At 39.9% G+C, this 26,953-nt stretch overlaps 2 protein-coding genes across 4 annotated transcripts; both read right to left on the bottom strand.

Moving 5' to 3' along the window:
- Positions 1–718: 718 nt before the first annotated feature.
- adam17a (ADAM metallopeptidase domain 17a) lies at positions 719–17,094 on the bottom strand. 2 transcript variants are annotated; one of them, XM_030718991.1, is made up of 19 exons: positions 16,867–17,094; positions 16,453–16,585; positions 14,938–15,071; positions 14,696–14,784; positions 12,619–12,808; positions 10,552–10,682; positions 10,279–10,365; positions 9,551–9,670; positions 8,863–9,007; positions 8,517–8,608; positions 8,045–8,197; positions 5,874–6,073; positions 5,689–5,792; positions 5,420–5,554; positions 4,952–5,079; positions 4,704–4,782; positions 4,454–4,542; positions 4,254–4,313; positions 719–2,553 (listed from the first exon to the last, which is right to left on the bottom strand). In XM_030718991.1, exons 1-19 carry the CDS (start codon positions 16,994–16,996, stop codon positions 2,143–2,145), a joined length of 2,610 nt encoding a protein of 869 aa, XP_030574851.1. In that variant the 5' UTR covers positions 16,997–17,094; the 3' UTR covers positions 719–2,142. The 2 variants fall into 2 exon arrangements, with proteins under 2 accessions (XP_030574851.1, XP_030574852.1); XM_030718992.1 differs by lacking the exons at positions 12,619–12,808; positions 14,696–14,784; positions 14,938–15,071 and having other exon boundaries at positions 10,552–10,678; positions 16,504–16,585.
- A 934-nt stretch (positions 17,095–18,028) lies between these two features.
- Positions 18,029–26,504, bottom strand: LOC115801398 (14-3-3 protein beta/alpha-1). 2 transcript variants are annotated; one of them, XM_030759193.1, is made up of 6 exons: positions 26,354–26,504; positions 25,491–25,894; positions 21,562–21,685; positions 21,213–21,376; positions 21,029–21,124; positions 18,029–19,308 (listed from the first exon to the last, which is right to left on the bottom strand). In XM_030759193.1, the coding sequence occupies exons 2-6, from the start codon at positions 25,782–25,784 to the stop codon at positions 19,243–19,245; spliced, it is 744 nt and encodes a 247-aa protein (XP_030615053.1). In that variant the 5' UTR covers positions 25,785–25,894; positions 26,354–26,504; the 3' UTR covers positions 18,029–19,242. The 2 variants fall into 2 exon arrangements, with proteins under 2 accessions (XP_030615053.1, XP_030615052.1); XM_030759192.1 differs by having other exon boundaries at positions 26,344–26,496.
- Positions 26,505–26,953: the final 449 nt, after the last annotated feature.

Raw genomic sequence — 26,953 nt, forward strand, 5'->3', positions numbered from 1 at the left:
GGATGGAATCGCCTGACCAAAGTTGGCATAAGAAATGTTCCCGTGCTACATTTATTTGCTGGCAGCTTGTGAATATCCCGTTGCTACGGATATTCGGCAATTTGCCATACCTTAGCCTTTTCTTCATTTCCCTTCTTGACAACCACCCTGCACTTAGGGTTAGGGGTTAGTGTGTTAGGTGTGTGACTATTAAATCCTATTAAGATTCAACAGAAGAATAGATTGTATTGAATGACTACAGTACCAGAAGGGTTAGTAGGATGGGTTTCAGCTCAGGTGCTCGGCTGCAGAGTTGCTGCATCCTCATGTTTAGCATGAAGATGCTGCAACATGGAGGAGGTGTTACTTCCAAACACCAACTCTCATGAGCATGTGAGGCATTGAAGTTACATTTAAAAATATGCTGACACAATATTTAAAACAGTCAAGATAATATGAATGAAATAACCACCACTGAAATTGACCATTAGGCAAAAGTCCAGCCATCAATCCTGCTATCCAAGCAAACTTATGCATTCTGGATGTTCACATGTGGCTGGGCAAGAAACTCTTCAGTGGCACACCATGTCGACAACTTTTTCCTTTCTGAACATCTCCTGATTCTGTATGTGCAGCAGGGTTTGTCTCAGATTATGAAAAGGTGACATATTTGGGAAAAAATACAATTTAAATGTCTCAAAACATTGATCCTGGATTTATATAAATGTGAGCCCATGTATCGGTGCACAAACTTTTTTTTATTTTGAGATTTGTGTAGGAAACAAGCAAAAGTTGTAAAAGAAACTTGAGCAGATGTTTGTAAGCATAAAAACATTAGGAATATACACATCTGATATACAGCAGGCTTGTTTTGTCCACTTTCACATCCATCCTGTACACTAAAAGCTACAGTCTTTTTTTTTCTTGACCTTACATATTTTCTTAACATAAGACAGAGCAGGTAACAGTGGTGAGACAGTATTAAAAAAAAATAATAATAAAGGAGTGCAGAGCTCACCTTGGCACATAGACTAAACCAAAACTATTTCTCAAAACCTAAATCCAGAATGTTCCAGCATTCAGCTGCTGGGAATTGTCTATGGATATAAACCACCATGGGACAGTTGGTCACAAAATCCAAAAAGGCACCATACTGTTTCCTACAGGGTCACACAGGAGACCCTTTTTTTCTAACCATCACAATACTGAAGCTTTAACAAGCTGATATTACTTCTCCTCACTTTAAGCTCCACCTACTAAAAAACACGATGTTGACTATTAAAATGTTGGACTGTAAGTCAAAGAAACAAGGGATGAGAAACAGAACAGAACATGTATAAACATGTTGTAAAACTAAACAATTCTCCAGTGATGTTAAAAACACTTGAGGTTCAGCAATGAGATCGACTCGTCTTTATGTTCTGTTTTCACTCACAGTAAATGTTTCCTTCAGTGAAAAACAACAGTCACAGTTACAACATCAATATACATAACTGACTGTTTCTGGATCATACTGGCGAGGCTTGTGCGGCTTCTGGACCCTGTTTGGAGCAAGCAATTATGTGTGAGCTTGTTCACTTGATGCCCTTCACTTTTTTTTTTTTTAAACTGATGATACACAACTCTAGGTTACTTACAGTATAATACAGAATAAGCCTTAGAATAAGGATTAGTATTATCATTTTTAATCTGTGGGGATTTTACTTGAATATTTATCTTTTTGTTCCTGTCCAATATTTGCATTGTCAGAAACAAATTTAGCTATTGGGTTACTATAAAATGAACATTATTTTTAAAGAACTGGCTGTGGTTATTATTTCTATAGACCTCCTCAGCTGTCAAAGCTTCAACTGGCAGAGGAAACCTTTACCTAAAGGCACAAAAACATGAATTCGTCTGTATCTGGTTTTAGAGGGATTTGAGACTTCTTGTGTATCTGTTCAGTGGCTCAATTTAAATTTCATGTGACTAACTAAACACCTTTAGAGCACTAAAATCTGATCTACAAAAGATATATTATTCTTTACTAACAGCTGCAGCCTTTGATTTGATAAGAAAGAAAAGCACAGGAGGCTGCACATTTGCTCATGTTCCCTGAAAACAGATATCAGGATGCCTGTGCATGTCGGCTCCTTTGAACAAAAAAGGACCACTTGTTTTCACTCAGCACTCCGTCTCTTTACTATCGATGCAGTCCTGCCTCTTAAGGCGCCGCCGGTCCCTGGCTGGTAGGTTCTGATCGGTCAGATCCTCGAAGGAGGATTTCGTAGCCGACGAGAAGGCTCCTGCGGTTGTGAAATCGTCCGGCAGGCCCTCCTCTCCCAGGTGAGAGTCGCTGCTGGTGTCCTCCTGGATGGTGGCCATCCGCAGTCCCCCTGCGCTGTCCGGGGTGGGGACGGAGTTCAGACCGGGGGCCGGGGTACTGGCGATGCTGGCTGCGAGTGTGGCCCGGACCTGGCTCTGCTGCTGAGGCTGTGGGGGCTGGGTGAAGGGCGCGGTCCGGCCGCCGGAGGAGGAGGGAGGCTGAGGAGGCTTGACGATGCGCACGGCTGCTGACTCGAGCATGTCTTGATTCTGAAGAGGGAGAACAGCATGTGAGGCAGCGGCACATCAAAGCTGTGTGTGACTGAGGTAGGATCCATTCCCTTTTTACTACATTCTGTTTAATTCGGAGCATCACATATTTCCCAGAACTTTATAGTGCAACTTCCCAACATGTTTTATAATAAACCTAATGTTACTGATGGTAGCTACTTCAGAAAATACTACTATCTACTCTTAAGCACACCCAATATCTTACTTAAGGTGGGAATGAGTAAAAAGAACCTTTCTGCCTGTGGACATTTTGAGGTGTTAGACAAAGGTGATCTATTAATTATGACTGCAGTCCATTTAGGGGCACCAGCAGCCTGATATTGAACACACCGACTCAGCTGCAAGACTTAAAAGCAAACCTAAATGGAACTAAGCCATTATTACGTTGATCACTTGCACAAGTGCTTTTCCTGCTCCAACAAGTCAAAATGTCTGCAAGAAAGGTTTTAAGAGGAATGTACCCCCCAGTCTTTCCCCCCAATTAAGCCTAAAGAAGGACTATACACAGTGCAGACAGCCACTAAAAAAAATAAAATAAAACAAAAACAACCTAAATACCCTCTTCTTGTTGTGGCTTTAAACAGCAACTGATGCAAACTTAAAGATGTCGACACACACTGCATCCAATTTCACAAACGACAACAAGGTGCAACCTGTTTGGTCGTCTCGATGTTTGAATACTCCTAAAGTGCAATCTTGCCTACTTGAGGTAATTTCTGATCTGCTGCTCAGCAGCTGTTCAGTCACATGAAGCTGTGTGAGCCTCCCTCACTTTGTCAGAAGAAGAGGTGGCTGGAAACGTGCAGCTGGATCAGTGATTACTTCAAGGAGTAAGTGACTGCAAGAGTATCCCAAATGTGGGCCACTGACCATGCATCATCATGGACTCAATGGCAACGCATCGCAACACCAAGCTGTGGCACACACACTCACCTATGGCGGGAGCTCTACTACAAATTTCCACCATCTGCTGCAGTTCCAAGGCAAAGAGTGATGGACATGTCATTCAGAAAACCCAGCAGTGACAGTGAGGCCATTGCTTGTGGATTGTCTGACCACTGGTATTTATTTTTCCAGGCTGTGGACTGGTTTACCACTAGACCTTTACAACATAACTAAAAAGCAAAAGCATATTTTCCCCAACTTATCTAATCAGGACAGCAACAAATCCCATGACTATTATCAGATTTTAAAATTGCTTTTATTATGCTCTTGTCACAGAATCGCAAATAAAACGTGACAAGTTTCCCTATGAAGTAAAAGCTCAGCGTGCTCTAAATGTTTACTTTAAGATCTTTTATTTCTACTTTTAATGCTGCATGATATCAATAAGAAGAAATAACACAGCAGCAGTGATACAAACCTTTTGGTCAAACCTCCTGTTTAAGAGGGTCAGCCAATCAGAAGGAGCTAAAAGGGAGAAGAGCTAAAATGGAACATTTCAGACAGCGGATGAACTGAGGGGCTGCAGTATGAGATAAATGAGTAACGTTTTCAACCGTAAATGTTATACTGCATGTTTTTTGCTTCAATCATTTTCTGGATTTATGTAACACCTCATTTTTAAATGGAGAGGTGCTATGTGGAGAGCCAGAAGTTTATTCAGAAAAAACAGCAAACACCTGATTCTTAGTTATAATCCTTTGTGTTCCCTCTCCTTGGCTTGATGAAGAACTTACATTTGGAGGATAGTAAAATGACTTTGTGGTCTCCTCATACTGCTGGTCGAGTCGCTTGTCCTAAAGAGAGAGACAGCAGTGAAAAGGACAGCACTTGACAACATCCGACTTTAAACATAATAGTAATACAAAAATCAGCTTCTCACTGTACGCTGAAGAAAGTGGGGACTAGTGAAACTTGATGTTCAGCAGGTTCTTACCACACAATGAACCAGGATACTGAGAGGAATCCAGAAGATGAGGGAAAACACCACGACTGAGCCCACTATGTTATCAGCCAAGAACTTCCCTGATGAAGAGGTGAAGGAGGATAGTGAACAAGGACAGTGACAAAGTTTGTATTTGACTCAGCTGTTAAAGTCATCAACAATAAAACAATATCATTATTGATATTATATCATGATTATTAAAAGTCTTTTTCTTTAAAGCACCATTTTAAAACTGACTTACCAAATGTGTTTATGTCCAGCTTGTCAATGAAGTCCCACAGCCTCTCTATCACATCCTGTACCTGCTTCATGCATTTTCCCTTTATTACCAAAGACAAAATTGGCACTGAAATAAAATTTCTACAAAATGTAACATTTACACAATTTTGTCAGGACTAGTGTAGTTAAGAACTTAAAAATATTAAAGAGAAATATGACAGCAGGAGTCCTGACTGTAGACCAGACAAGTATAAAGGTTTGGTGACTCACGCCTTCATCACAGAAGCCCACAGTGCAGGGTTTTCCTTTGCGGAGGAAAAGAAAGTTACCATCATGGATGCAGGGCGAGCAGGTGCCATTTTTACTCCTGCAGCACACTTTGCAGGAGTCCTCAGTATCTGCAAGCAAAAGAGACAACACACAAAAGGTATTTAATGAACACAAAAAGGCAAATGGTAAACAGTGGCAGTAAATACTTTTCTACTTTGAAGATTCAAATAGTTATTAATTCAGTTACTGCAAAGTTATTAAGCAACAAACACTGAAGTTTTTAAAACTACAAAAACAAAAAAGAAAAGTTCCGGCTGTGGTGATCTTGTCATTTGTTTCAAACCTCATTGACTTTGCTTGTCTAACCACTCCTCCCCAGGACCCCTCTAGTCAGTGAGTCAGCCATCTTATTCAGCAAATCCACTCACATCTTATTTCCCCATGCCCTCGAAAGTGAAAAAAGATTACCATTGCAAGCACAGGGCTGAAGGTTCTGCATAGCCGTACAGAAGGGGACACACTCTCCATTGTGACACCGGCCTTTGTCAACACACACTGTGTCTTCTGCCGCATTTTCAGGAGGTGGGCATTCACTACTGTTACCTGTGATGTAAAGAAAGGGTTAATTTATCTAGTTTTGTCCAGTCTTTTTTTTTTTTTTTTTTTAAAATAAAACACAACAGGCAGGTTTCGGTGACTGCTGCAGTTCTCATGTTACACCAGCAGGAGGCGATCACCTGTGCAGACGGCTTTGCCTTTACAGGTGGCATTGATGGACTCCTGGCATGTTGTTCCTCTCAGTGCATAAGTGCAGTTCTTGCAGCAAGGGCTGTTTCTGTCACTGTGAAGAGACCCGACATTTGATTAAAGCTTTTTCTTTTTGCCACAAACGCTTCGTAGATCTATCGCTGGGATTTCATACCTGCACTGTGCATGACTGCGGAACTTGCAGCCAGACGTGCAGCAGGGGTCATCATTGATGTGGAGAAGCCCAGGGTCACAATCTTCCCCATCCTCTACTCTGGAGTTTCCACAGACTTTACTGTTCCTCTCTTTGAAACACTGAGGTGCCTTATAACTTAATGTCTTTCCTACAGAAATCTTGCTGCAGTTGGAAAAATGCTTTAGGAAAAAGAAGAAGCAGATGAGGATTAGTATTGTCATGTTGTCATGATGGCTAAATGCTGAAATAATAAGTAAATATTTAAATTCAGGGCCTTTGAATGCATTTATTGGTGCACACATGTGGTTCAGATCTAGTTTTAATTCTGCTTCTAAAAAAAACACCGTTCATCTGAAGATGCAGCAATCATAAGGCCAGTGATGGAGGAGGCGCATCAGCGTTTCTGTGTGTTGTTAAATTTCACAGGAACAACTATGATTCAGTTATCCAACCTTCTGCACAAGCAGAAGCTGCCATCCACACTCCCCGTCACATTTTGTATCATCTCTGCATGTTTTGCAATCATATATTGCTGTATACCAGGATACAGTCACATGAAGAAGGCAAAGTGACACATTTTATTTAAAAAAAAAAAAAAATCCTATCTGATTTAAATTTGCTTGATCTGCCCTTCAAGGGCATCTTTTTGCCGAGGTTATCATAGTTAACAAAAACTAAACTTAAACTATAACTAGATGTAGGGGAAAAACATTTTAGTTAACTTAAATTAAAAATTAGATTTTTGAAAATAATTCAAATTAACTGATTTTGTAAACTTGGAAAACTAAAATATACAGAGGAAATATCCATAGTTTTAGTATTTGTTTGTTTGGTAAAATTTGTTGTCACAGCAGGACTGTGAGTCAACTGCTTTGTTTTTATTGTAATACCTAAACTTATTTTCCTGTAAGAACATATGCTCTCCATACAATAACATAAAAGACTAAAACTGAAAAAAAAAATTAATACTGAAACAAATAATACATTTTTAACAATAAAAACTAAAATGAAATGAGCAGACCCACTCTGAAACTAACTGAAACGAAGCTGAATTCAAAGCAAAAAGTTAAAATGAAACACAAATAAAAACTTAATAGAAAATGCAAAACTATAATGACTTTGCTTCTTGGGAACAGAAGATTTCCAGTGTGGCAGCTTGTTTTTTTCCTCCTTTGAAGATCGCTCTGCTGTGACCACTCACACTGATCACACACTGATGACTGTAGCCCCATTCCCATAACATTTTGATCACACCTCATAACTGGAGTGCAGTGCACCAAGTACTAGTTGGAGTACTAGCACAGCTGAAGTAATGTTGAGTCTTAATCTGCTTATTAAGTGATGATACATTAACTGTTTCTGGGTCCAACCTGCTGTAATGCTTTGTCTCTTGTTTTATTTAATAAATATAATCAGTGGGCATTCTCAGACCGCTACGGCTTTTTAAAAAAAAATCAACATTATTCATGTGCAGCACATCTTTAAAAAAAAAAAAAAACTCACAATGTACACTACAGCCTGTGGGATCCCAGTGTCCTCAACACCAGATAGATTTGAACTCTTCAGAAAAGAATCGCAAACTGGGATTTCTGTGTCGGCATTCAGCTTAGGATCAGGACTTTTTCATAGTGAGTAATCCAAACCACACAGCTACATACTAATGACTAACCTCGTGATGTGGACAGGATGATCTCAGACGTTCTCTTCGTCCTGTCATGTGACTACATTTGTCTCTGTCCACGGGAGACCCTTATCATGAACTTATATTGAGAACAGTTTAACCCTCATCCTACATCAGCCTGGTGCAAAGGTCATTATATGTCAACTAGCCCAAATTTACTAACCCTCCAAACATCGCTGATATTTAGTTTTCATCTTTATTTACATCCAAAGTATAAAGATGTACAGAAATACTTCAGTCAGAACACCGTATTGCACCTTTAGGTGGAAACTAGCTAGCTACCTTCTAACTGTGCTAAACCTTATAAATCTTTTTATTTTTAAACTCAAACGCCTGTGAGAACAGCCACACCGATCCTTTTATTGGAGCTCAAACAATTTGGACCATTTACCTCTCAGTGGTGCCTCAGTGTTTGTTTGATTTTGGAAACTGGAGGAGATATTTTTATATTTACTATATTTATATTTACCTTGTTGTTCACATGATCTCCACTCACAGCAATAGGGTACATGACAAACTTTCCCCCCTGGTCATCACTGGGGGCACAGTACGGGATATTATCAGGATCATGCTCTGCCCCAAAGTTATGGCCCAGCTCATGAGTGGTTACCAAATCTGCCTCCTGATGGGACAAAAAACACACCACAGTCATTTTTAACACTTTGTCTTTAAACTACCTAAGAAGAAATCCAAAATCCATCCTGTTAAAAATACAGCAAGTTTTCAGTTAAAAGAAATATCACAGAGGTTATACACAAAGCTCAAATAGGTGTTTTGCCAAACGACAACACAACTTGACATCGAAACTCATGACACCCACACAAAAAAGGTGTGCCTGCTCTACCTAGAACCTCAACTTGGCAGGATGACACGCTGATTGAACTGCACCCAGCAATTAGTTTTTTGTGACATTATGACTAACCAAACGAGATGAAACAGACCTTTGTGAGGATGGTTTTGCCGTAGTTCTTGGTGCTGGTCAGGCCTGTGTTGAGGTAACTTGGCTTCTTTGAAGAATGAGATGGATAGTAAGCTAGAAAATTACACAATCAAAGGAAAGTGTCAGTGTCATTTTGTTTGCTTGTTTTACAAAGCAAACAATGTCCATCTGGTCAACACAGTCACTGGTAGTAATACACATCTGTTTCACTTTTGAGTGCAGCAGATTTTAGTGGAGCTGCATAGATTATCCTAACAGGGAAAGGCTCAAAGTTAGGCTTTCTAAAATGCATTAGGAAAATCCTTCGTGACATGAAACAAAAATAAATAGTAACTATATGGTCTTACGTTTTGGGCACAGGCCACCCAGAGCCATAGGTTTGGAGGGGGCCACATAGGCCAGGCCCAATGTCCCCTCATCAAAATCCTGGTAGGTGAACAGGTGGGCCAGACATACTCTGGAGGCATTGTCAGCGATGTCTGAGCTGAATTGCTGCAGAACAAGATGATAATTTGTCACCATTTTTGTACATCCCACTTATTTTTACAGACAAGAAAAGAACAACAGATTCATTATGTTAACATTCAGAAATGCAGCTATTTGTAAAACCATCAGTGGAAATGCCATTTATAGTAGACTACAGGTAACTTTGAAAGACAGCAATTTAACTGACAACAGGACTGCACACTAGTAACTCAACAAAATGTACTACTCTGGCAGAGAATTTTAAAACACAAACTTTGCATAGTGACACCTTACAACTGATTATAAAACAATTTATGAACAATATTTATCTTGTACCAGGACTCAAACGTCTTTACCATATTACCTCAGATACTCCTCTTATTTTGTCCTGTACTCAGATACTTCAAGTTACCCAGTGGTCAGAGCATTTTTGCACATTTTCTTGGAAAGATTAATCCATTTGGTCCCCCCCCCCAAAAAAGTCCTGCTGAACTTTTGTACCTACACACATTTTTTTTCTCGCTCTTTTTTTTTTTTTTTTTTTTTTTAAAAAGAGTCTTGCTGTTGTACCTCCAGAAGTCTCTTCACGTCCCAGACCTCCTTTCCTTTCACAGGGCTGTTCTTCATGTTATAATGGACCCAGCTGGACTGGCCAGAGGGAGGCTCTGTAGGCTCCTTGTTAATAATGATCTGTGAACAGTAATCAAAGACAATTTCGGTGAGTGTAATTACAGAATAATACAAAATTAAAATTAAAGTCATGCCACTAATTATAGTGTACTACTATTAACTAATGTTACATGGAATATTTTTTTTTTGAAAAGTTATTAAATACAGAAGACAATAAGTAATGAGGGCAATATGTTTTGGGGCTCCATTTCAGACGCTTACTGAGTGGTAAATGTGACACCGTTCAAGTTCTTCTTGACATTTATTGTGAAGAAAATTGGACAGTAACTCGAAGCAGCTAAATGAATGCATATCTTTTCAGTGAGAACGCACTGAGTTCACAGTGTGACAAACAGTGTGTCTATTCATTCCCAAAGCCAGTGGAACAAATTAAATTACTCAATGAGGAACACACAAAAGCTTTCAGTTTCTCCTAAAAATGCAGTTCTCAAACCCGCTGAGGGACAGCGTTATTCTCAGCCTCATTTCCGGGGTGACACAATATAAAAAACATCAGCCACCGTGAAGCTGGGAGCAACAATGACTGATGCTAAAGTGCCACAAATGGTCAAAATGTCAAAATTTGACAATACTGAAATGTAAAGCACAACACACAGTCACACACACACCTGATGGATCTGGACCCCATAGCCTCTGAACTCATCATTCCATGTTGTGTTTCTATAAATGTCATCAACTCGATCAATCAGCTCAATCTGGGATGGGAACAGAAAAGAATCAGACATACAGAATAACCATTTGACACTCCTAAATATGCAAACAACAATACAACAAATTCCTCCTGATTTTAACTACAACTATAGATTCCTCAATGAGAAATAAAATGTGACAAAAGCTGCTCTGCTGAAATGCATATGTAAAATAGTTTCACAAAGTCAGACCAGGTAGTTCAGAGTAATGCTCTCTTGTCCGCGGCCCATGTGTTTGAAGAAGCGGTAGTCTGCAACCAGCAACAGTGGGCAGGTATTCTTCCTGTGGTCGTGAACTTGTCTCTTCTCTCTGTGGTGGTATTCTGTAAGGAAGAATCCATATTTATTAAATGTAACCAACTATTTTATATTTGCAGAGGAGGAAAATTCATAAAGCGCTCTGAGTGAGTAGAAAAGGACTTTATAAGAACCAGTTCATTTACTATTTAAACAGGTAAGACAGATTAAGTACATAGAGCGCATACATATATCAAGATGCTGGGCAATGAGGCCACGCTCCAATATCCCACTGTTAATTGTCCTCATTTTCAGATTTAGTAACATGACTTCTTTTTTTGTGCTTGGCTGTGATCTGATTTAAGCTCTGCCTCAGTTCAGGCCAGATTTAAATAGCGGATTTATCCTTATAATAGAGGCTTAAGGGAACAATAAATGTGGATGAGGTGTACTTTACTCCTTTATAGGGAGGAAGAAAGCCACTATAAACATAAGGTAATTAAATACACAGATCATACATTGTTGGGTTACATTATCCTCTTACAGTGTACATATTGATGCCCATCTGTAACCTTTTAAATCTCTTCTTAAAAGTTTTTATTGTTTAGATTTTTTAAACTGCTGAACTTTCATCTAATTTTTCAAACGTGGGATTGGATGTGTATTTGTTTTCGCTCGTTTCCACTGATCAAATATTTTTATTCCACCAAAATTGTTGTATAACTTGCTTTTACTTGTGTAGCACTTTTTTGACTTTGTTTTGAAAAGTGGTATATAAATAGGGTCAACACAGCGGCACAGTGCTTAGCACTGTTGCCTCACAGGCCTGGGCTTTTCTGTGTGGAGTTTGAATGTTCTCCCTGGGGGTGGGATTTGGGGTTTTGGGGCTGGGATGTGGGTTTTCTCCGGGTACTCCAGCTTCCCCCCAGTCCAAAGATATGTACTTAATGGGGCTAGGTTAATTGTTGATTCTAAATTGCCCATAGGCGTGAATATGAGCGTGAATGGTTGCTTGTCTCTCTGTGTTAGCTCTGCGATAGACTGGTAACCTGTGCAGGGTGTACCCCACTTCTCGCCCTATGGTAGCTGGGATAGGCTCCAGCCCCAGTGCTTTTCCATGAAATCTAAGAAAGTAGCAATTACACACATTACATTTTATGAGGCCCTTCATTATAATTGTGTGCTTTCAATAGACTAAAAACTCACAACCTAAAATGTAATCTGTGTAGAAATAACAGCAAATTCTCACATACTGGAAGCTCTAGGAAACAATGACAATTGATCAGATTGTTTCTTTTTTTATTTAAGCAAAATTATTCATATTTATGTGCAATATCATTTTATCATGTAATGGACACAATAGATTTGTCATAAAAATTTGAATACCTAGAAATTTCAGAGTGAGACCCACACACCCTAACAGAACAGAAAAGGAAAACAGGAAGATGTCCTTTGGGGCATTACATCATACAGTACACTCTACACTATTCAAAAGTGTGGGTGTGCGCTTCACTGTGCTCCACAACAAGCAGTGGGAGATCAGTGACGACTCATCTCATTGGGCAGCAGAGCCTCCATGAATTTTAATGCCTCCTCCTCCATACGAACCTTCACCTCAACTCATTTCCCCAATGAGCGTTTTCAACCAGGAACCAGTGAGAGGTGTTTCATACATCTCCCCCAGCACATCAGCACTGTTATATTCTTTACATTTACAAAGGAGCACAAAAGAAAAGGCATTTGGTTTTTACATAATACCTACTTGTCTGCAGTGTGTATATGCATAACTCACGATGGAGATAGAAAGGCTTGTATTAAAGTGACTGAATCCAACACCCACCTCCATTGTCTCACTACAGGCTCCTCTTTCCTTCTCTCCACCTTAAACATTTGCTATCCTCCTACTCCTTTTCACCTACTCCTATAATCCACGCCAGCACAGAGCCCATGCTGCAACAGCACAAATATCTGCAAAGATTTGTGAAATTCTCCACCTCAAGTGAGGTAAAAAGCACAGCTCACCCTCTTCCTGGTCCACCTTTTCCTGCCCTTCCCAGTCCGTCCTGGCAGTCTCTGGCAAAAGATCCTTGGCCTCTGCATTGACATAGCCACACACTTTTGGAGAAGCAATGCGGCTCAGATTCCTGATATCGTCTGAACGATAAACCAGCAACTTGCCATCAGCTGGGAAATCAGTAAACCTCCACAACGGCTGGATAGCCAAAAACAAAAACCAAACAAAAAGAGACAAAGAGAGCTGCTATTAGAGAGGAAAACCACTGAGCTTGACAAATAAACAGAACAACAAACAAAGATGGATATAAAGATATATGTGAGTACTGATAGCAGGAAAAAAAAAAAAAAAGACTGATCGGAAGGGTAGCGGTGTGCTGAATTTAAAAATCATTAGCAATGGAAATGGACTGGCAGGTGTGTCGGATTTATGCGACATGATAAATGTATTGTATTGTTTGCTTCTGCATACCTTCACATTTTAGTTGTGGATGATAAGAATACTGGACATTTTTTCTCATGCAACATATGCTCATTTCAAGATAAACTGGACTACAAGGAACTGATTATTTACTGTCTCACTTTCTACTCTTCCAATACTTTTTAAACTGATACTGTTGGTAAGCTACATACTGCTAATAATTTATGGTATCTCAGTAAGCAAGCCTAATTGATTTTGCAAAAAAGAACACTGTATTCAGTTTCCAGACACAACATACAGAAGGTGCTTTTTTTGAGTTTTACGCTGGCTTTGGTATTACTCATAAGGCCTTTACATGGTTCAGAATAGGGTTTAATATTTTTCCCGAAAATGACATGAATCAAATCCCGGGAAATGACGAGCCATTTCCCGGGAATCCCGGGAAAAAGTTTATTTATTTTTTTATTTTAATTAGGCCTTCTGTAGCCTGTGTCGGCCTTAACCTATTGTGATATTGTAGAGGTAGCTTTCCAGCTATGTCCTGTTATGCCCAGTAGGGGGCAACGTTGGCTTGATTAACGCAATAAAACCTACATCTCGACATTCGAGTGCTCGAGCTATGCGGTGTTGTATCGTTCCTCAACACTCCCTTAACAAATATAATTCGAATATTCCTCCATTGTACATGGAATTATACCAAGATATTTTACAACTGCTGGTGCAAAACAATACGGTTCATCTCCACAGCATTGATAATGGCTCAGCCACGCTGTCGTGGCGACATCTGTTACACTGTATCTCCACCAGTGGAACGCTGTAATAGTCATTGAAAAGTTAACTACCGTACTACACTATAATATGGCATAACACAGGGCCTTGAGTAATGCACTACGACTTGGTCATTGCCATTCTGGCAACAGCAAATTTATAACACCGTGTCTGAGGGTTAAAGTAGGTTCGCTGTGAATCGTCTTTTGAAAAACTGGCCAATCCTTATAGCCTAAAAAATATACATTTTACTCAACTCCATTTTAAAAGCGAAATATGTTAAAGCAATCTATTTCATGATAATTTCTTCACACATTAGGCCCGTATCCTAATTCATGATTGTTAGTAAGCGGCTGCAAACGAGGAAAAGAAACACTCGAAGTTAAACAGATATTTCTTTATTGTTCAGGGCAGGCGTATTTTATAGGCTATATAATGCAATATAACAATATATAATAATATAAAATTATATAATACAAAATACCTTAGGCTAAACACATTGCCTACGATTTCAACAAATTAAAGAGGAAAAAAGCACAACTGTGTAATACCTCTATTAAAACGCTTGAGATGAAGGCTGAAGCCTTAAACGGAGGCTGAACGTGCCTGAAATGAAGAGTAATGCTTTTCGCATTAAACGAACCCTTCTCTCAATATTTCCTTAAATTTAACATTCTGAAGCTTTCTTTTCTTTCTGAAAGTCAAATCGACGCGCGCGACTTTTTTCCCGGTTTCCCGTCTAACGTTTCCCGGGAAACGGGAAATGGTTCTGATCGCATTTCCCGGGAATCCCGGATCCCGGGATTAAACCCTAGTTCAGAAGTCCCTGGATAAAATGCTTAAGTTTAAATTCTCCATCTATTTTGACACAGAGACAGCAGTTATATAGACCCATACCTCTACATTGTATTCTGCTTCATCAGTTAGAATGTGAGCAGAAAACTCATCTCCATCTATGTGTGCCTGCACCCGGGAATTCTCCTCCCCTGCAAACACAAAATAGTTGGTTACATTTAATAAATATGGATTTAATCTGGTTATAAAAAAAACCCTGCTTTGCACACACAAATTATAACTCTTGTAAAAATCAAGGAATTGGGAAATTAAATTTAAAAAAAATTCATTTTCCAGCCACTCACCAACAACATGTCCAGTGAAATAGTTCTGGAGCTGAACATCATAATTCTCCTTCCTCCCATGTTTGTCAACAAACAAAGCTTTGAAGTTGTCAGTGAAAAGGTCTGTGTTTGTGGTCAAGTATAGCTTGAACTGTCTGGATTTGGAAAAAAAAAAAAAAAGACTGATTTTAAGTCAAACATCAATATATGGCTGTTTGGTCCAGTGTAAGACATCAAACTGGGTTTAGCAAACAATATTCACATGGTCGTATATACTAAGAGAGGTATGATCTGCTGTAACTGTAAAATCTGTTATTTATGAAGTGACCTAATCTTGGTATGACTAGTGTAAGGAAATGGAGATCAAGGTGCACTGTTCTTGCTTTGTGCAGCAGTGCATCTCAAAGATCAGCTAAAGCCAGTATGACACTTCAGCAGTAATCGATAAGCTGTAAAATACCTTCTTTATTAAACAGTTTTGTAGTTTCCAAGCAATCCTAACCCAGTCCTGAGAACGGCAATGGTAAGGCTAGAGCTCCTAAGAGTACAAGTATGATACCAGCATAAACAGTATGTGTCATTTTACATTACTGCAGTTTACAAACTCCTTTAAATCACTTCTTAAAATAAATTTTTTTTATATATGATAAATACTTATTATGCAATGACATTTCAGCTGTTATTTTATTACCTGGTTATCAAGACTTCAGTTGCTTTATTTAGCATATAAAAGGTGCCTAATTTTAGTATTTCATTGATTTATATTTTAATCATAGTGTCTTGAACATATACATTGTTTTACATGGGACTTGTACTCAAAGCACAATACGCAAAGGGTAGCTGTTTACATCTTACATCATTCAGAATACTTTGTTCACAGTTTTTAAAAGTGCTACCCAAATAAAGTTCAATATGACATTATTATTATTATTATTCTATAGTGTCTAGACCAGGGGTAGGGAACTCCAGGCCTCGAGAGCCGGTGTCCTGCAGGTTTTAGATGTGTCCCTGATCCAGCACACCTGAATCACATATAGAAGTCATTAGCAGGACTCTGGAGAACTTGACTGCAGACTGAGGAGGTAATCCAGTCATTTGAGTCAGGTGTGCTGGATCAGGGACACATCTAAAACCTGCAGGACACCGGCTCTTGAGGCCTGGAGTTCCCTACCCCTGGTCTAGAGAGAGACAAGAGCAGTCCATTATATGATCCCTGAGCCACAGAGTTTAGAGTTGCTAAAGACACTGATAAGAAACATGTCAAACATGTTGGTGCTGTTTCACCAGGACCGCTGGTTACCTTTCATTCCATCCCAGGTTTTGACAATAAAAACCTCTTGAGAATCTCAGGAATAATTTAAATCAGCAGAGTAAGAAACTGGTTTACACATTTGCCTAAGAAGTGAAAGATCCCCGTCCAGAGGCAAGACTTCACAGCAACCTGCAACTCTTTCACCATGTGCACAGCAATGTGAGTTTTGTTTTTGCACAAATCTAAAGGGAAAGTGAACTTATTCTACAACATCACTGCTGTACCTGTGCAGGGCTCTGAAGCTCACCAGGCGCTCAAGGTGGGACTGGGTGTGGACATCCCTCTTTCTCACAGAGTGCAGCTGGAGGCCTGACAAAGGCAGCACCTCATAATCCAACAGAATGGAATTCAGATCATCTGGAATAAATAAAGGGCACAGCTATCATGTAAGACCGAGGAGAAACACGAAAGCGCCGCGGTCAAAGACAATAATCTGGACATTTCAAAACGCTGGACATGTGCTTTTACTTAACTATGCCGGATTTCACGAGTTAACAAGTTATAACGTTTAAGATCGACAAAATATAAGTGACGATAATTTAAAGTAACTATTATTTTGCCTAATTATTCCGAAAACAATTCATCGTTACATTAAGGCTAACTTCTGTCTGGGCTGAATTGCTAAATTAGCTCCTTACCGAACTCGGGGTGGTCTCCGTGATTGGCTTCGGTAGCAGTCCTCGACTTAATTGCAGCGTTCACCCAGCAAGGAGCCAGAAGGGTAATTAATAGTATGCTCCCCATTTTATAGCAGAGCTCACTATACATGTGCGGTCATTGTCAGTGGAAATTAACCAGTCTGCTTCGACAGCTAACTGAGCTTTCCGGAAGTGCACCGAATGGAAAACATCCGCTTTTAGCATTAAAGCTAGTTGGCCGTCGGGTAGAAGTGACGGAGGACTGACGTCACACACAAGCAACGCAACACCGTGACGTACATTTATTAATGTAAATACATTTCATTAAATAAAACCTTTTAATTAACTGAAATACAAATAAAAACTGTAGTCGAAAAAAATTTTGTGATGTTGTGCATTTAATAACTAAAACATACAGAAAGTGTCAGCTGTGTCCGCTCAAGCATGAGTTGATACATGATTGAGGCCGTCTACTGTTGAGTCAGTACCGCCACTGAACCGATTAGATCTTGCATTTGACAAAACCTCCCACTGTGACTAAAAACTAAACCCAATACTGAAACTGTAACAATGAAAACTGAAACCACCAAATGAAAACCCTGGGTCACCATTTACCTTCAAATCAGAGTGCGAACAATTGTACACACTTCCTAATCCCTCCTTTCAGCTGCTCCCTTTGGGGGCCACCAATCATCTGTCTCCAGCTCACCCTCCTGCACGCCAACCCTCTGCGTGTCCTTCATCACTACATTCATGAGCGATCGCTGAGGTCTTCCTCTTTTCATCCTGCCTTCAGCAGCCTCTGTCCAATATATCCACTATCCCTCCTCTGCACATGTTCACACCATTTCAGCCTAGGCTCTCTGACTTGGTCTCCATTTTATGTTATGAATTGTGTTTAAACTCATTTGGACAAAATATTTCACAGCATCTTACCTCAAGTTGTCCTAGTGTGTGTGTGTGTGTGTGTGTGTATGAATGATAGATAGATATAATAAAAAATCCTGTTAGAATTCCAGTGTTAAAGACAAAACTACTGAGCAGCAAGTAAAAAAAAAAAAAACCCAACAACAGACTTGGTTTATAAAATGTTTTATTTATGTTAACATAGCTGATACATACAGATTCAACAGACGGTTCAACAAGGTTTGTTTTTTTTTTGGGGGGGGGGGGGGTGTCTACAACTGAATGAATAGCAAAATAGTGGTCCAAATCTCTAGTGACAATCACTGGACAGACTAACAAATCACCCCTTTGTAGGATGTGTACAAACTTGCATTAAAAATGGCTAAACTTGACATTTTGACAGGTCTGTGTTACAGCAGTTATTTCCATTTCAGTCTGAAGATGTAAAAGACCCAGAAGATAGTCGTGGTGGCCTCTGCTGGAGGATGAGGAGGACTGACCTATAAATCAGGATGAGGGTGAATGTCTACTTCAACATCCACTTCTCAAGCTGGGTTTCCTTCTGTGATGTGAGAGTTACAAAAAAAAAAAAAAAAAAAAGTTCCTACAGTACGGAATCAGTGCTGCATCTAAGGACATCACAAGGAAACTCAAAGCTTTGTCACTCTGTAGGAGTGAGTGAGAAGAACCAGAGTTTCACCATGAGACTTGAACCAGCTGTCCATCAAGATCTAGTGAGTGGACAGGGTCCTCAGCATCCACGAGCTAGCTGCCTCTTGGACCGGACACACCAGAGAGGTTGAAGGAGGTGATTAACATTAACAACTTGCTTATGATGTTCAGGAAGTGCATCAACACGAGGCTCAAGAGACATGCATGACAACTGTCCCTGAATTCAGTCAGTCAAGACCCACCATTACCCTCCCAAGTATACATGCTTCATTAGAACTAGGACAGACTGAGGGTTTAACCATCCAGTATGTAAATTGCACTGGCTTTCCCTGCAGTATAAACTTGTACTTTAAGTTAAACCTCTGCTGCTGCATTGACAGGTGTACTACAATAAGATACAGGAGGAAATTAGTATTTGTCTAATATTTGTTATTGGAAGAAAATCCAAACTTTAAATTTTATGAAGCTTAACTTCCAGTTGATTTGCCTCTTAATTGAGGGAAGGAGTCTGATATCATATCAAGCTATCAATCACAGTAAACTGCACACAAAGGGGATGACCAAGACCACCGCAAAGTAAAGGAATGGAGGGTTTTCTCGTGTCCAAATCAAGTGTGTGTTTTTTTTGTGTTTGTCTTGTTTCCCCATTATTACCCAACCGTTTTCAGCAATGTGTTTTCATGGCAGAATGCTTAAGTGGAGCATTAAGGAATGAAGGATGTATAAAAAGTTTTTTTTTTTCTTTTCTTCCTTTTGTTATTTTTTGGAGTCAACCCCAGCAGCATGGGCTTGTGTTTCTTAGTTCGACGGCTTGGAGCCCTCTTCCCCCTCGCCCTCTTCAGCAGCGTTGTCTGATGTCCATAACTGTGGGAGAGAAAGACAATTTAAAATACAACCAAATGTCTAGACTTCTTTACTATGTTTCAAATCATGATTTCAACATGTATACAGGTAGGTAGTCCCAACAAGCCACAGTTCAGGCTTCAGTAAATGCCGTTTTAGGTAGATTTTTCTCATATTGACCATTAAGAATGGATATGACCAACAGACATCTCAGGCACACCACTGTGCGCACAGCAGCCCCACTGCTGTTAAATGTTTGTGAGGGGCAACCAATCAGAAGAAGTTCTTAAAAAGGAACAGGGAAGGGCGCCTGGGTAGCTCAGTGGTGGAGCAGGTGACCACATGCATAATGCCGCGTTGTGGTGCGGGCAACGCAGGTTTGACTCCTGGCCTGTCGCTGATTTGCCCGTGTGACTTCCCCTATATATCTTTCCCCTGTTTCCTGTCCCTCTACACTGCCAATAAAGCCGCTGTGGCCAAGAAAAATTTAACAGGGAAAGGAGCTCAAATGGGATGTTTCAGACAGACAAACCGAGAACCCTGATTCAATATAACAAAAGGATTATTTTTTAAATTAATCACAAAAGTTTAGTCCCTGGACTGTCAGTCAAAACAAAGAGCTGGACAAATGTTTAAAAACATTTCTGAGCAGTGAAAGGGTAGGGTGGTGTCCAACACAAGCAATCTGACAGTCTCAGCCATTTTACCAGGCAGGGATGAGATTCGAAACAATGACATGTTTCTTTTAGTTTAATTTAAAAAAGGTAATCTGACTTTATAACTGCAATGCCATCTGACAAAGATCACACAATATGCATAATTCAAAGAGACAGAAATAAGGCTGCAGTCCGTCTTTGTTTTTTGTTTTTTTTAAAGCTGTGGTTTCAAGACTGGCTCAGGAGTTAGTATAAGAATGTCAAGGAGACACATTGCATCCATCTCACTGCATGGTTTTGTTTCTGATGCTGGCACCACGACTTTCAATCGTTACACAGCATGGTGGTCTGTTCCAAGTCAGGCCATGCAAAAACATTTTCATGTCACTGAGATAACATGGAAACGTTGCCTTTTTTGGCATATTCAATGGCTACAGCTGCCACCGCCTGAGCAAAGCTCAGATATATAGGCATCTCCACAGAAATTCACAGCTTAGGTCACCGGTTTAACTACAAACTGTTGGCACTGGCATTTGAGGGACAGCAGTGGGAGCACTTCAAGACATCTAATAACCAAGATCATACTTAAACATTAATTTGTCCTTTACAATAGTTTAAAATTTAAATATTTGCCCTTTCCTCAAATATTTCTAACTTTCCCTAAAACAATATTTCCAAATTTTTGTGACTATATAGACTAAGTTTAATCCTGTGCATACAGTGACAATAGATATATATCTACAGGCAATATTTAAGATGTCTCCTGTATTGAACAGACTGTAGTCAAAAATTTAAGGATATTTTAAATGGGACACACTTAAAATAAGTTGGTTTAAAATAGCCCTTTTACTCAGTAAACCGTTCTCCCTCAGGGATGGTTTGCCTGCCTTTTACTTGTGACTTGGATGTTTAACACATTCCAATAACCACAGTGATACACAAGGTAAAAATTATTGTTTTCTTGATGAAGATATAAATACAAAGCCAACACACTGCCCAGCTCTACTTTAGGCATGTCTGAACATCAGGTTCACGACACTGAAGCAACCATGATGCATTTATTTTGGTGAAAATCTGTCACTCACTGTCAGGTTGTCTCTGAGGAGCTGCATGATAAGAGTGCTGTCTTTGTAGGACTCCTCTTGTAGATTGTCGAGTTCTGCAATAGCATCGTCAAATGCCTGCAAGCAAAACGATAAATATAAACACTTGGAACAGCTCCACCTTTGTCGGTTTAGAACCAGTTGCCTGATTACCGTTACGGTGTACCTGTTTGGCCAATTCGCAGGCTTTTTCTGGAGAGTTGAGGATCTCATAGAAGAAGACAGAGAAGTTAAGTGCCAAGCCCAAGCGAATGGGATGTGTGGGCTCCATTTCAGCCTTGCTGATATCAAATGCTTCTTGGTATGCTTGCTGTGAGCTTTCAATGGTATCTGAAGAGTGAATCAAACAAGGATAAATCCATTTATTTGATTGTCAAGGTTGGCATTCAAGTCCACTTTAAGAGACTGATCAACTTAAATACTCTCTACATAGAGCAGAAAGCAGAACTGTAGAACTTAAATGAAACTTATAAATGCTGTTCAAAACAATAAATGTAGTACTGATGTTAACTCACTTGTTTTGTTCTCTCCACTGGCAACTTCAGCAAGGTATCTATAGTAGTCACCCTTCATCTTTAGATAGAAGACTTTGCTCTCTGAATTTGAAGCATTTTTAATTAGATGGTCATCCAGCAGTTTCTGTGAAGATAAACATGAGATCAATTTCACTGGATTCGGAAACCAAATGCTCAACAGCAAAACTGAAGTGTGAGTATTTGAGCCCCATTTATTAAAAAAAAAAAAAAAAAAAAAAGTAAGAACCACCACATCTAACACTGAACAGGCAATGGTTCATCCAAGTGTCACTTTAGCTTTAAGCCATCAGAAAGCACTCCTCCCTTTGCTCTTTACAAGTACAGTTCTGCTTCAATCAGGAGTCAAGTGCATATGCTCACACTGTCATTCTGAAGGATCATTTTACTTGGTAATTTCAGCCAAAGTTGCACCAAATAGTACAGAACCAGGCCAGGCCTCTGGTGTGTCCCCAGCTGTCTTGTGCCCCAGATACTTACATTTTGTGCAAGTGCTGTGCAACATGGTTTGTGTCTTACTGCTGACACTGCCATTACTGCTGATTTTAGGCAGCCTTGGTATTTTATTTTTTCTTGCTGCAAGAGATTTCCTTAAATAGTTTAGGGATGGCACTGCTACAGACACTTAACCCATATCTTTAATGCTTCATTGTGGATTTTTGAACAGTTTAGATGATGCTCTATAAATGCACCCACAGACAAACCACATGTAAAATGTTTAATCAGCTGCCTAACATGTTTTTGTTTTTTTAAATTAAGGGGTAAAGAGACTTTGAGCTGGACAGCCTAACTGATAATTTCTCCACCTGTATGTGCTGCAATTGATAGTTGCTTCAACAAACTGCCCCATTTCAACAACTCCTGGGAGGTAATGGTAATCCAGTATATAATTTTTACTTTTTCATATGCCCCCAACCCCACGAAAATTCCATGAGCAAAGTCTAGGGAAACATACAAGTTCTGGGTGCATTGCATCATTCCCATAATGACTACTTGAAACCACAGAGTTCAGAAAAGAGCCATACTTGCACCACGTGCATACTTATTTGAAAAACCAAATGCAGCTCCATCTCTGGCTGGCAAGTTCAGGATCTGCCTAAAATTCAATAAAGTTTGAGAGAGAGAAGGGAATGTGCGCTCAGATGCTCCATGGCTAGTTTACAGCTACCTGCTCCTTTCCAGTTTTTAAAAAAAGCCAAATATTTTAAGCTTAATAGAATAAAGCAACATATTTCTACAGGCAAAGCTCAAGTTGTTAAACTAGTCTGTACTTTCAAACTTCAGTTTTGAGAGTAGTTTCTTAAAAATGACTAGCTGCATAAAACAGTTTAAAGATTAATATTCTGTATTCTGCAACAAGGACTGATACAGAAAGTCTGTCCTATTGCATGTAGTCCTTTTGCTTAAATTTAACGTACTTGAATCTCCTTACTGTATTATTTTTTAGCTTTTTAGATTTGTATTCACAAGTTTTCCATTGTGTAGTATTTTATCATATAGAGCCATTTTGCATTTAGCTATTCTACTTCAAGTTTACCATATACTGTTGTGTTTTGACCACCAAGTTTGGAGAAAATAAAGGATCCTATAACAAAGTAGTAAAAGCAGCAATAGAGAAAGAAATGGAGCAAAATACAAAAGTCACATTGCAAATTACATCCCATGATTACACTATTTATTTTATTTATTTATTAGTTTATTTGACAGGGACAGTGTACATTAATTAACATTACTGTAAATGCACCAGAATTAGCCAAAAGGCCAAGTCATTCATCTCTCAGTGGATATGCATGGAAGATTACTTTGGCTTATCTGCCAGTGAAACTCACATGGCTTAACCGATTGAAAGAGCAGATCAACTGTCTCCCTGAATGAAAAAGCTTGATACGCTGCAGACATAAGCATCAGTTTTACCTTCAACTTTAATTTTACAAAATTAAACAGTTTTCAAACAAACAGTCCAGCTGCCACTCTCCAGTTATTTACCCACACAAGACTGCTTCAGGAAGCATACACTCATCTCAAGTGCTAAGCAGTCTTCTTTCATTGTATGTTCTGCACAATAGACAAGAGGAGTAGTCTTCCCCTCGGAGCTTTCACACAAAGCTCTGATTTCAGCCACTAATGCTCACACACACACACACACACACACACACACACACACACAAAAGCAGTGTTGTTGCATTTAATCCTGGACTGTTAGTGCCTCCACATGTTTAATGGTAACTGATGTGCTTTCAAAGTATGGGCGGACCCCTTATCAATTCATTATTAACTGCAGGTCATTTGCTTTACTCAGCATAAGGTTACAATCAGGCAAAATAATGCAATAAGTCTGAGTCCTACCACCAGAATATCAAAGATGCCTATGCTGGAAATCCAGAATTCTGAAAACTCAATCCCCATTTATACTGAAGACTTCAATTTTTAGATAGTGTACAATTTTGCATTTTACAGTTTAATATCTGCTCAGCTGACAGGCCTACAGCAAATTTTTAAAGCCATACATTCACATGCTGTAAGAGAACTGGAACCAAGGCGTCACCACACCTCTGCTGTCTGCAAAGTGAAAAGTCTGGCACTTTTCACTTTGCAGGAAGTCAAGAAGGCAGGCACATAAGCAGCTTACTTGTGCTTACTGCCGTCTCCGCTCTTCTTTGTGGGTGCATTACTAACTTGTAAGGCTTCTGCAGGCAAGTTAAGACATGGGGGCTGACACACCCTTCCCTGCTGACAAACCCTCAGTCAACACTTTGTAAAAGGGAAAGCTGAAAGCTGAGTCACTGCCATGCAAGTGCACATCCTCAGGAACACACATGGGAAGATGGTGGAAAAATGAGTGCCTACTGCAGCTTTGCAACACATTTATAATAAAAAAAAAAAAAAAAAAAAAAAAAACCATCAGCTTAGGAAAATTATTTCAATCTTAGAGCTAAGCTTCCACCCAGATCCCCTCTAATCCATTATCAAGGCCAGCTGGAAACAATGTAAAGAACTAATCTGTGATGTTGCATTAGATTACAAGGTAAAGAATACCCCAGTAATTCAGTCAAGATAAGCCTTGAAATGTGGCAAGCAATGTCTGCGAATGTATTTAGTTGAATTGGTTTTAATGAATTGATCTGCAGGACAGAGGGTGACATTTTATGCCAATCTGCATAAGCTGGACATCAGGAAGAGTATGAGTCATTTCTGCATGTAAATTCAGGTCAGAATTATTACAGACAAGAGTGACGATCATCAACAGCATACATTTCCTGTGCATTTCCTGGGTTCAGCCTTTACCCATTTAGACACACCTTGCTGGTGCAGCTAATCTGACCTTTCTTCAGTTACAGCACACCCTCAAGTTTTCAAGCCCATTGTTTTAAATCCAGATTCCCAAAAGGCAGGAAAAGTGGGAGGACTGCATAATACTTCCTTGTCCTCACTGGCTTTAAAAGGCCATATTTACAGAACAACTTACAGGAAATAGCGACTGTTCTTGCATTGCTACACGTTTTGTACTAATATGTCACCAAAATAAAGAATAAATAAAGCCACACCTGTAAAATAATGAATGTGTGGTTTAATCTTTAAATTAAGCAAATAGCTTCTTGCACTCAATTAAATCCTAAGATATAGTAGAAATTTCTCAGTACATATAAAAGACATATGAAGCTTTTGCCACTCCCCTCAAGCGCAAGCCTAGAGCCTAAAAAAAGAAACACTGTAGTTTTAGGCTCCTCTGACTGAAGGTGGTTACAATAATTATAATTTAGTCAGCAGTAAAACACTGTAGCTCAGCTCCCAGAGGACTTTTTCCAAGAAGGTGGTCTCATCTCACATAAATAACCTGAGTCATGCTGCGGGCTTAAACTCGATTTAAAAAAAAAAAAAAATTATATCAAGACAATAAAATTATACTTTACCAAAACACATTTGCAGATTTCATCCAGTTCCGACTCCACCTTCTCACGATATTCTTTGACCAGCTGCTGCTTCTTTTCGCACCCCTCGGTCTTCAGTCCGATGCTGGAGATCACCCTCCATGAAGACCGCCTCGCCCCAACCACGTTTTTGTAGGCGACGGACAGCAGGTTCCTCTCCTCGTTTGACAGCTCCTCTCCCATCTCTGTAACAGCCTTCATACATTCTGCCATGTCGTCGTAGCGCTCAGCCTGCTCTGCCAGCTTGGCTTTCTGGATTAGATCCGTTCTAGCCATAGTTTATATTTATTGGGAACGAGAAATGAGAAATCCCGGGGGTGGTAAGTGACAGTCGAGGACTGTTAGAATGGCCGTAGGATGGAATGGACGGTGGCAATCCCCACAAGCTGTGAAAGGAAGTTAATAATTAGTACGAGGCGGTAATCATGTCTGGTATGGGTTTGATATGGGACTATTTTTGCAGACTGGACTCATTAAACCGCTTTAGGGTGCAGAGAATGTGCTACCAAACCCTACAATTAACGTGTAGGGTGAACAATAAAGAACAAATTTCTCTCTATATATGGTTCTTTAAGCCGATTGGTTGGGCTGCGAGCATCGGAAGTAGGAGATCTGCTGGCAAGCCCGTTTCACAATTGAACCCGCCACAAAGCTGTCTGCTGCACCTAGCTAGCGAGTTAGCGAAAGAACTAGCTGGCTACTACGGCCACTCCTTTCATTATGAAAAAAAAAAATGACCCGTCAGTTACACAAACGACCAAGCGAACCCACGGCGTACCATTAAGTCACTGTGACAAGGAACCATATATTTGCCAGGCAAAAATAAAATACTCACTGTTTCTGACCTAATGAAGTCCGAATTTGCACCCCAAACTGATCCGATAAACGAGCCTGGTCACTACGGAGAAGAACGGCAGCAGCAGCAAAAACCCACCTCGCCTGCTAAAATAAAGGGGGAGGTGGGGGGGCAGGTATCTGGATGTCGACTCTCCAATCGTAAGTCGTTATCACATTTGATTGACAGGACAGTTAAGCGCCGTAAGCCTGTAGCTGTTCAGCGCGGGGGGGGGGAAAGGCGGGCCTACGGTGGTAGTTTGACTGACCGAAACGCTGCAGAGACTGGGGCCCACGGGGTTTCCTCCAATGAGAGCAAGGGATGAAGACGTCATCGCATTGCCATGGTGACGCTTATCCAATCACACCCTTGGCTTCCACACGCTGTCGGCACTGTAAGCGGGTGTGGCTCTGGCTCCTTTTCATAGCTGGAAATTTGCCTTTTTTTAAAAAAGTGTTTTGGTAACATTGGATAACATATTTTATGTTTTTCCTACTTAATTTAAATAAATCACTTGAAAACTTGAATCAAGCCCTACGTACATATTAAGTCCTGTAGTTAATACTGCTGAAGTACATCCTGCTGCAGTGGCAGCATCTTGGAGACCATC

The sequence above is a fragment of the Archocentrus centrarchus genome, chromosome 22, assembly GCF_007364275.1.
Source record: "Archocentrus centrarchus isolate MPI-CPG fArcCen1 chromosome 22, fArcCen1, whole genome shotgun sequence".
In the NCBI taxonomy this organism is placed as follows: domain Eukaryota; kingdom Metazoa; phylum Chordata; class Actinopteri; order Cichliformes; family Cichlidae; genus Archocentrus; species Archocentrus centrarchus.

Bases quoted from the DNA above. Each gene is read 5' to 3' on its own strand.
- LOC115801398 (XM_030759193.1), bottom strand. From the start codon at position 25,784: ATGGCTAGAACGGATCTAATCCAGAAAGCCAAGCTGGCAGAGCAGGCT. The intron at 21,377-21,561 runs GTGAGTTAACAT...TTCACTCTTCAG, and splicing joins CAGTGGAGAGAACAAAACAA to ATACCATTGAAAGCTCACAG. The intron at 21,125-21,212 runs GTACACCGTAAC...TTTTGCTTGCAG, and splicing joins CCTGCGAATTGGCCAAACAG to GCATTTGACGATGCTATTGC.
- adam17a (XM_030718991.1), bottom strand. From the start codon at position 16,996: ATGTATAGTGAGCTCTGCTATAAAATGGGGAGCATACTATTAATTACC. The intron at 5,793-5,873 runs GTATGAAATCCC...GTCTCTTCACAG, and splicing joins CGCAGTCATGCACAGTGCAG to TGACAGAAACAGCCCTTGCT. The intron at 4,314-4,453 runs GTAAGAACCTGC...CTCTCTCTTTAG, and splicing joins GTATCCTGGTTCATTGTGTG to GACAAGCGACTCGACCAGCA.